Here is a 10,983-nt window from a genome sequence, read left to right on the forward strand (position 1 = left end):
CATTTCTAAAGCAATAAGTGGTAATTAATACTCTTAAATATGCAAGTTGGCCGCCACTACAAAAACACTGACTTCTCTTCCAGAGCTCCGTAGCTGTGGTTGTGGTTTTTTGTCTACTCACAGTATCCTAAGTTGCCCGAAAGAGCGCCCCATATGGATTAACCTCTGACATTAAGAGGAGGGGAAATGACAATAATGACTGATTGAAATTAAAGTTTTCTGTGAAGTTGTATTGTTTTTACATGTATATGTTTTTAGAGTTCAGGTACCTGCAGCAGCTTCCGTTTAGTATCCAGAAGTTTGCCAATTTGTGACGTTAACATTCGTATCGCATTCGCACTCGCAGGAAGTATGAACCGAGCTTAAGTTGACTTTTGTTCAACTCTGCGAAATATTTGATGCGAAAACGGCCCTGTGAGGTAAAACTTCGCAGGAAGTATCGCATTCACAGGAAGCATGAACCGGGCATTAAACATGTGATGATGTTTCTCTGATTGATAATATTATTACAAATAGAATTGATTTAGGCCAGCTTTGTTTATTGTAAAAGCTGACTTGTCTGATCATTTTATTTCTTTTTATGCTTTTGAAAATAGTCCTAATGTGCGTTATCCTACTAGCGACCAAAATTAGTCAGTATAAGAATATTTAATGAAGTCAATCGTATTGCATTCTGTAAAATACTTTCTACTGCTGATTGGCATTCAGTTTTTACCACCCATCATCTTTTTGACAAGCTGTCTGTTCAATAATATTTGGCAACCGGCCTTTGATTTAGCCTTTCCTCATGTTTTGGTAAAAAACAAAAGTATGCAAATAAGATATCCCGGGATGACAACAGGTTGGCTTTTTGCCATAACAATTATTTGATAAAAGTATTATGTCAGCAGGGAAAACAATAATAAAAGTCTTGTTTTCTACACAAAATATAAAAAAATTATTCAATAAAATAAAACGCATTGCCGATTTTGTTTACCCCAATAAGTTAGATGAGCTTAGGGGTAACGCTAAGGAGACCTGGCGTCTTTACTATAAGAAGCCTCCTGGTAAAACTAGTAGTTTTATTTAAAGGCAGTGGACACTATTGGTAATTGTCAAAGTCTAGCCTTCACAGTTGGTGTATCTCAACATATGCATAAAATAACAAACCTGTGAAAATTTGAGCTCAATCGGTCATCAAAGTTGCGTGATAATAATGAAAGAAGAAAACACCCTTGTCACACGAAGTTGTGTGCGTTTAGATGGTTGATTTCGAGACCTCAAGTTCTAACCTTGAGGTCTCGAAATCAAATGCGTGGAAAATTACTTCTTTCTCCAAAACTATGGCACTTCAGAGGGAGCTGTTTCTCACAATGTTTTATACCACCAACCTCTCCCCATTACTTGTCAACAAGAAAGGTTTTATGCGAATAATTATTTTGAGTAATTACCAATAGTGTCCACTGCCTTTAAAATAATGAGTTGCTTTCTAACAAGAAGGATATTGCAGAGGCTTTCAATCAACACTTTTGTTTTATAGGTGACGCAACCACTGATTCAGTTCCACGATCTAATAAAGATTTTCACTATTACGTTAACTTATAGCTATACCTCGCCATCCAGTTTGTTTTATCTTACACTACTAACTCGGAGGAAATTTTTACAATTGTCAAAAGAAAAATCAGAATAAGAGTAGTATAGTTCTGGTCCAGATGAAATTAGAAATATGGTATTATATTATAAGGAAGTTATTGACTGCGTTTGTGACCCCCGGCCTTATCTGATATTTTCAATGCTTCCTTTAGATAGGGTATTTTTCCTGATGTGTATAAATTGGCCAAAGTGGTACCTGTTTTTTTTTTAAAAAGAGACCGTTCGATATCACTTTTGAATACCCTTTGTAAGTTATTCGTAATGTCTAACTTTCTTGATTCTCCACAAATTCTTTCTCCCAGTCAGTATGGTTTTCGTTCTGGTAGGTCGACGGGACACTTTGTTAGATTTTTATAATAATCTTTCAGACTCTGGTAATAAAGATCCATCTGAAATTTCTTAAGGTGTATTCTTAGACATAAAGAAAGCTTTTGAAACTGTTAATCATCCTCTTTTGCCGAGTAAATTAAAGCACTATGGTATTCATTGAATTGCGCATGCTTGGTTTGCTAGTCATTTAAAAGACCATAAAAAGTATGTAGTTTTTGGTGGAGTTAAACCTAGTTGTCAAGAAATCTATTGTGGTGTTCCACACAGGGGTCATATTTCAGGCCCTTGTTGTTTTTTATGTACAGTATATAAATGATGTGCCCATGTGTTGTACCAGCATGCTTTAACCATGAAGGTAAACCAATCTTTTATGCTGATGACACTACTTTGATTGCTTCTGATGGGTTTAATACCTTAGCTGAAGCTGTTAATTCTGAACTGTATAGCAAATATTGTTCTTAGAAAAGTTCCTTCCACTGTGTTTCTTGGACTTGAAACTGATAAAAATATGCTATGGAAGGAGCAAGGTGTGTAATAAAATTTCTAAAGCTAACAATTAATTATCAATAGGGCGAAACATTATTAGAGGCTGAGAGATAGTTAAGCAATTTATAATACTTTGGTTAACTCTCATTTAAATTATGGAATTTTTGCGTGGGGTGGCATGATTAAAATTTACCCCTCATAAATATAGAAGGCTTAACACCTTACAAAAAGAGTGCATTCGCAATGTTGGTCATGTAAAGTATAATGCTCACACTACACCTCTGTGTTATAAGCATAATATTCTGAAACTGGAAGATTTTTACAATGTCCAAGTACCAACTCATTATTTTGATTATCTGCACAAGTTACTTCCAGAAAATTTAAGCAATCCCGACATTTTTTTATTTGAATCAAGATTATCATTCTTGCTCCACTAGACAAGACGGTCTTCCTCATGCTTTTTACATTAGTAGTAGAGCAGAGATTTCTTCATCCAAATCGCTTTTCTCTTCCAATCATTTATAAATTATCTCCTATTGAACTTAGAGAAGGTTTTTTAATGTTCCTATAGGAAGCGCTTGGTTAAAGAACTGTGAAAGACTTATATTTAATTAAGTATACCCAAAAAATTGTTTACAAACTTGACATGCCACACATAAAACAAGTGTGTACAATTTCATAAAGGAACATGTTGCCTTGATCGGACGAGTTGAAGCGTTTGTAACCGTTTGTTATAAAATGCATATGGTTGGAAAGATGTTTTTTTTTTATAGTTTATTTTTTATGCAAGTCGCACAAAACAAGGCTTAAAGCCACCCTTGGTTAAGGGCTACAAGGAAGAAAACATAGACATGCAGAAACTCAGTGGAGCTGAAGGTAGGAATTGACATTTCTCTTAAAAGATGGCAGATCATAGGATGAGGGGAAACGTGCACCAGGCAAAGAGTTCCAAAGAGATGCAGATACGAGGGAAAAAGCTACTGGAGTAGCTCTTTGTTCTACATCTCGGCACAGCCACAGTATATAAGGATGAGAACAAGCAGAAAGCCTGGTCTCGCGCTCAAATACCCTGACAGGAGGAACAAGGTTGGATAGGCTGGTGGAACATTTACCATGGAGATATCTGTAAAACAGGCAGAGGCTGGCTACAGACCTTCGGTGAGAAAGGGGTTGCAGTGTAGTTCCCAACTCTTTTCCAAACAGGTTTATAATACGCTTCTGCACTCGATCCAGTAAAGATAGAAGGCAGGCAGAAGCTCCAGCCCAAAAATGGCAACAGTACTCCATGAGGGGACGTATAGTTGTCTTATACAGGTAGAGAGTAGGCTCAGGAGGTAAGAACTTCCGAACTCGATACAGACAACCTACTCGCATGGAAGCACTCTTGGTGTCAAGTCCAAGCAGGCACAAGTGCGAAACCTCAGGTAGAGTAGAGGGACCCATACGAATAGAGGGAAATGTACCATCTTTTGAGCGAGAAAGGGACAGTAGTTTAGTTTTCTTGGAATTGAAGGTTACCAGCCAGTTGTTTCCCCACTTCAGTCTATTCTCTAAATCATTGAGTGAGGCACCAAACCCACCTCAAGAAAGAAGGACCAAAGACCACGCCCTGGGGAACACCTGTATTGATAGAGCGAGGAGAAGATTGACCCTCAAGCACAACCTGACACACCATAATAATACTACTAATAATAATAAGACTTGTAATGCGCACATATCCACCCTGCTGGGTGTTCATAGAGATGGTGGAGCAGGCCATTGTGCCAAACTTTGTCGAAGGCATTTGAGATGTCTTAAAGGAACACGTTGCCTTGGATCGGTCGAGTTGGTCTTTGAAAAACGTTTGTAACGTTGGGTAGAAAGATGTTGTAAAAGTAGAATACAATGATCCACACAAACATGCCTCGAAATTGCGTAGTTTTCCTTTTACGTCGTCGACTAACACGTCGGCCATTTATGGGGGTCAAAATTTTGACTCCCATAAATGGCCGACGGTGATAGTTCGCACAGTAAAAGGAAAACCACGCAATTTCGAGACAAACTTGTGTGGATCATTGTATGCTACTTTTAAAACATCTTTCCAACCATATGCATTGTATAAAAACGGTTACAAACGCTTTTGTTTTGACCAACTCGTCCGATCCAAGGCAACGTGTTCCTTTAAGCTTCACAGTAGTTAACCATGATCATACTTAAAAAGCAGGACAGTTCTTTTCAGAACTGAGAAGTCTCCTGAACCACCGAACATCTGCTCCGCAGTAGTAGAATATAGCAAGACAGTTGTCTAATGAACAAACTCTACCTGGCAAGTAGATACACACATGGTGTTACTGCAAACCAAATGTACAATCTTGACATAACAATAGGCATTTCATCTGGAAAGCCGAAACCCCTAAAACAAAATTGACAAGAAAGTAAATCAGTGTACACTTAGTTTTAATATATGAATTATATTAAAAGAACAATAATTGAAGTCTAGGCTTCATTCAAATCTTAAATGGTTAAACACAAAGCAAAAAAACAAACCCGATACATTTCACTTTGAAGATGCTAGATCCGACTCTTGGCTGATTGAACCCGAACATTCTGATTTAAATTCCAAGTAGCTATTTGGCAAGAATATTAAAACCTTTCAACTGCATTACTTGAAGACCATCCACCAATGGTAAGTGGTAATTTGTTTAAAATAAACACGAATGAATTATTGATGACGGATCCTGATGGTGTTATCTCACAGCAATCAGCCCTACAATTTTGCAAATTCCATGATTTTGTTCATTGCTCGTGTGACAAGTGCATATGTTAGTGTCTTTTTCCTTTTCAATAAGTATGATCTGTCAATATGTATTTAACACAAATTTATTTGTAAAAAGATAAATATTCTTAATAATCATTTGACGAACAATAACTTGGCCATGCAACTTTAAACAATATTTTTATTTTATTTGACACTATTGGTAACTACTCAAAACAATTGTTAGCATAAAACGGGCAATGGAGAGCTGTTGATAGTAAACTATTGTGAGTCGCGGCTACCTCTGAAGTGCATGGTTTTTGAGACGGGGATTTTTTTCCCTCAAATAATAACACACTTCAGACCTGAAGCCTCTTTAGGCATGACTGTGAAAGCACACCAATTCGGGCAACAAGGGTGTTTTTACTTTATAATTTTCTTGCTGCTTCAATGACCAAATTGAGTTCAAATTTTCACAGGTTTGTTGTTTTATGCATATGTTGGAATACACCAGATAAAAAGACAATTGCCAAACATGTTCAAACGCCATTAAGACTTCTTGTCAAAATTACATATTGCATACTGTTATACATCTAAGAAACGATAAAAGAAAAGAACCAAAATGGCAGGGGAAAATTAAAAACAGGGATCTTTACGGAGAACATTAAAAAGGTACTTCAGTGATTTTTTTTAAAGACACTGGACACTACTGGTAATTGTTAAAGACTAACCTTCACAGTTGGTGTATCTCAACATATGCTTGGAATAACAAACCTGTGAAAATATTAGCTCAATCGGTCATTGAAGTTGCAAGATATTATGAAAGGAAAAAACACCATGGTCGCACCATGGTCACACGAAGTTGTGTGCTTTCAGATGCTTGATTTTGAGACCTCAAATTCTAAATCTGAGGTCTCGAAATCAAATTGTGGAAAATAACTTCTTTCTTGAAAACTACGTCACTTCAAAGGGAGCTGTTTCTCACAATGTTTTATACTATCAACCTCTCCCCATTACCCGTAATCAAGAAAGGTTTTAAGATAATAATTATTTTGAGTAATAACCAGTAAGTGTCCCCTGCCTTAAGAGAGAATGCTATTTTAACTTGTTTACAATGTGTAATATTTATTTGTACACTGTCATAATTGTCGATCAAAAAATAAGACACCAACTTCAAGGTTTTGAAAAACTAGAAACACTTCTGCCGTTGACGGCACGCCTCAAAACTACAATACTTTGACGTTGTGTGGGAGTTTGCTTTGCTTTACCTCCATGCTGCAACAAACGGCTTTACAAATTGGAGCTCCCATATAATGACTTTTTAATCTACTTAAAACTGCACTCTACAAACATATTTTAAAAAAATTGAATACATTTTTTTATATAAACACAAATAACATGTATAATTATAAATAAGTTGGAAGGTGCGGCATAATATGAGCTACGATTACTGCAACAATTTTATGCCAATAAACTGTGTAAGACTCGCGCACAATCGAATTGAGTTAACAGATCAAACAAAGAATGAAGGTTTGTTTTCTGTAATAAAATCTTTGTTTTAAAATTGTAAAAAAAATGATAACAAATTGATAAAATGGGTTGTTTTTTTTAGTCAGTACAAATAATCTAGCAACTATTATTTGAGTTTAAGACTCGGGCACAATCTAACTGAGAAAACAGATCAAACAAAGATCATAGGTTTGTTTTCTATAATCAGACCTTTTTTCCCAAAATTCATATTTCAAAAAAAATTCCAATGTTGAAAACACTTGATAAAATGTTTTTTTTCTTCTTTTTTTCGTCAATACAAATAATTTAGAAACTATTATTTGAAACAACATTAAACCTCTGGAATAAGGATGCTTATTTCATCGTAACTTGTTAGAAACGACTTTTGAAAAATCCACACATGAACTTGTCCAACCATTGCAATAGTCTGGTCGATAAGGTGTGAAATTGACCATGACACAGTTTATAAAGGACACTGATGCCCCAGCAACCATAGATGTAATGAAAGGCAATAACAGTGATTGACGATTATCATAGGGTGACCAAAGAGAGTGTTAACAAGTTTCATGATCAGGAAGGTTCAAAATTTAAAAAAATTTGCAAGCAACCGAAAGCCTGTTTCAAGATTGATTCTTGATTTTCTTTGTTATTTCGTGAAGTGATTTCACTACTAATATTTTCTATCACAGGATGATCCATCAAGGTTACATGTGCTAGGTACTGTTTCTTCTTATTTTCTTTTGCCATGGAAATTACACAGTTTATCTAATTTCAATGACAAAACAAAAACATTAAGAAACGGTACCTTGCCCACGTAAACTTCATATGGATGGGGGAATAACCAGGCAGTTCAAACATGCGCAAGACTTACACAGTCTATAAAACAAACTAACTGTCTCTTTTGTTTCTAGGGGTGAAAATTATGTAAGAATAGGAATGATAACTACACATTGAACAAACTCTAGGTGTGCGGTTCCGGGAGTAAAAAACAAATGCACCTTGCAAAAATTGTAAAAACAACATGATGACGTTATGACGTCATTTCGAGTTCAAGAAGTTTAAGTTAATATTTCGTCAACCATATCAGCCATTTAGACAATCTATACATTTGGTGAACTTTTCTTGACTTTTTGACCTGTTTAAACCGGAAGTTACTGTAAAATGATTTGAAAAGGCCAAACCGATTGCTTGCTTTGATTGGTACTTGTTTTATTGTGACTAGTAAGTGTACACACGTGTCAAACAACCCCTTTCACACATCCGTTCCTGAACACCTACACTTTGTTTTACAAACTCTAAATTTTGAGTTTATTTGTTGTTTCATTTGACCATTTCCTTTGTTATTATTATAATTAGTGTTATTTTTGTTTCACTATCTATTCATTCTGGGTGTTTTTATATATTTGTATCTAATTTGTTTTAATTATTGTTATTACTTTACTTTATTTATTTTTTATTCATTGATTTATTTATTGTTACTTTATTTATTTATTATTATTATTATTATTTTTTGTTTTTCTTCTTTTGTTTATGAGGGCGCATATTGCAATTTCAAAACAAGAACGTTTTGACACCACTTTCCCCCACTTTGCTTGCAATATCCTCACATACAAACTGCTAGAAAATCAACTATGATATGCACTAAAAGTATCAGCAAACAAGTGTACATGATAATTCTGAATTTTTACAGATACGTGACTCCAAATTCAAAGTTTTAAACCTGGCTAAAAAGAGTTTATCAACACTTGATTAATTGTTTTACATAATATTGCAATTCTGCATATTTTAACTAATCTTCTTGATGTTTTAACGTATCTCCTTCATGTTTTATTTGATGAAAACCATCAATGATATCCCTTTCCACACAAATCTCAACAATGAAACAGTAGAAAGACTTGGTGGTCTTGTTCCATGGCATTTATATGCCAGGTCGTAACACATAGGAATATGCCTTCAACAAAACATGTAAAATGCATTAATAGAGTGTGACCCTTCTTACCCTTCAAAAATAGTATTTGTTTTTAAATAAAATACTTTCATATTTCATATTTACAAAAATATCAAATTCTGTGTTACCTTATACCAACATACAAGTACCTATAAAGCATTGAAAGAGAGAAACCTCCTTTCCATATTGATGCAGTTACAATGCACAGGTTGCCACAATAACATCTAATCCAATGGAGGTGCTCGAGGTGATGGGCCTGGATCCTATAAGATAACAACAATCAAATAAATGATGTTTAAAGCTTTGCAGGTCATGGATAATAAGAAGTAATTGGTCAAGTTAAGGATACAACCATGTTAAGTACCAATCTCTTTTGGGAGAAATGTTTACTTTGAGAAGAGCCAGTGGTCAGACAGGCTATTCTCAGAACAAACACTCTCCCCAATAGTTTACTATTTATAGGTACTTCTAACAATCAAATATTATAACAGAACATTTTTCTCATGATGACAAATTTTTGTCTGAGTGGCATTTGTTTAAGGGTCTTAATTCATCTGAAAATCTGTCTCTTTTTAAAGCGACAGATACTTTCAAAGGTGTGTTTGTTGTTATTGTACAGATGACTTGATAATGGGAAGGCAAGTATGGTACAAGCAACATTTATTTGTCAATAAAACTGGCAAATTCATCCAGATTGATGTTGTGAATGGGCAATTTCAAAAGAAGGTTCATTTGTAGGAAAATATGAAAGCAGTCATAACCGGCAATTAAACCCACACTGTGATGACTCAAGGTAGCAGTTCTTTCTTGCTGTGACTGCGCGTAGGCATTTCAACAAAATATGCACATTGTTTTCATCTTCTCTACAATTGGCATCACTCACTGACACTGCATACTGTAATACGCATTCAACAAATGCCAAAATATCAATATAAACCACAAGGGAAACTGACTGGGTAAATTTGTAAATGATTTTTAAATGCCAAAATAGTCAAATTAACCAACTATATGCATCCAATTATCATTTAAAACCTATTTTTCTTTTCTTTTTTTATTCGGCCGCATTATGATTACACATTGTGCTTATAATTTTCACTACAAAGGCTGTGATAAACAAGTCCACGTGCTGAGTATGCAGTGAAAATGAGTATGAACCAGCCTTGAGTCACTAATTCTCTGCAATCAACCACAACACTCTAATTAGAGAGGTGTACTGTTTGTGTATTGGACCTAAGCCTGTGACAGTTAAACGTTTAAATGCTTAACCGTTTACAAAAGCACTATCCCCAGATTCTGACTCCCTAGTCAAGATTATCCGTGTTCTGGATCAAATTTTCAACATATAGACTCGTAGAGGTCGTTCACACGCCGTACTAAAGTTGGTCTAAGTCCACTTAGACCGGTTCGGGTTCAACTTTTGTGCGTGTGAACGCAAATAAAGTTAGACCGGATCGGGTTTAAACCCCAAAACTTAAACCGTCCAGCGAGGCGGTCTAAGTCTAAACCGGTTCGGGTTTATCTTTTAACACTGCGTGTGGACAGAATGAAAGCCGGTTTTAACTCACAACGGACGACCCATTGTGTGTTTCAATGCACACGCCCGGGACCCGGAGTACTTGTATACGGTTTCTGTTGCCTCTGATGCTGAAAAGCACCGAGTATTTATATTACTTTCTTGCCGCTTACCGAGTTGGCGAAACCCTCTCGATCGGTGTACAGTTTAACACAGGCCCACGCCCATGAGTTATTAAATTCTGAAACAAAATTATATTTTCCAAGCTTCTTTTGTTGAGTGTCCTACAATAAATTGAAACTGTTTTTCATGCGTATACTACGAGCGCAGCGAAGAGGCATATTTTGTAATGTTTCTCACATGTACAGCGCTGCCATCCCATAGTGATCACTCTCTGATATCCCATAGTTATCCATCACCGATCCCGTGGATGTGCCTTTCTATTGCCGTCACCGTTACTAGCGTGCTGTACTTTCAATCTAGGAGAATGAACTGCAGTGGGCGCGAGGCTGTGTGTAGGGGAAATTCCCTATGCCAGCAATGACCACGTTGTTGGGAAGTTGGGAAAATACTGCAAAGTACATGTATTTACGTAACTTGCACGTGTGTAGTTGTGTTTATGAACGAATCGGAATAAAAATCGCGGCACCAGCTTTTGAGAGACCGCAACTTCCAATCGATTGAAGTACAAACTAAAAGTATTTATTAAATCGGAAACGGTGGTATAAAACAAAACACAAAAATGAAACGTGTTCTGTTTCAGGGAATATGGACAATATTTTGGTGAGTTTTCTCGGCGGTTTGTATCAATATTTTGTTTGTTAAAAAAAA

The 10,983-nt window shown here is 35.9% G+C and overlaps 1 protein-coding gene across 1 annotated transcript in view; it reads right to left on the bottom strand.

The window, feature by feature from the left end:
• Positions 1–5,366: 5,366 nt before the first annotated feature.
• Positions 5,367–10,983, bottom strand: part of LOC139938830 (small integral membrane protein 14-like) — a 29,435-nt gene continuing 23,818 nt past the window's right edge. The window contains exon 5 of the mRNA XM_071934470.1: positions 5,367–8,902. Within this exon, the coding sequence (XP_071790571.1) occupies positions 8,864–8,902 (39 nt within the window). The 3' untranslated portion in view covers positions 5,367–8,863. The remainder of the gene's footprint in view (positions 8,903–10,983) is intronic.

Source organism: Asterias amurensis, chromosome 6 (assembly GCF_032118995.1).
Source record: "Asterias amurensis chromosome 6, ASM3211899v1".
NCBI classification, from domain to species: Eukaryota; Metazoa; Echinodermata; class Asteroidea; order Forcipulatida; family Asteriidae; genus Asterias; species Asterias amurensis.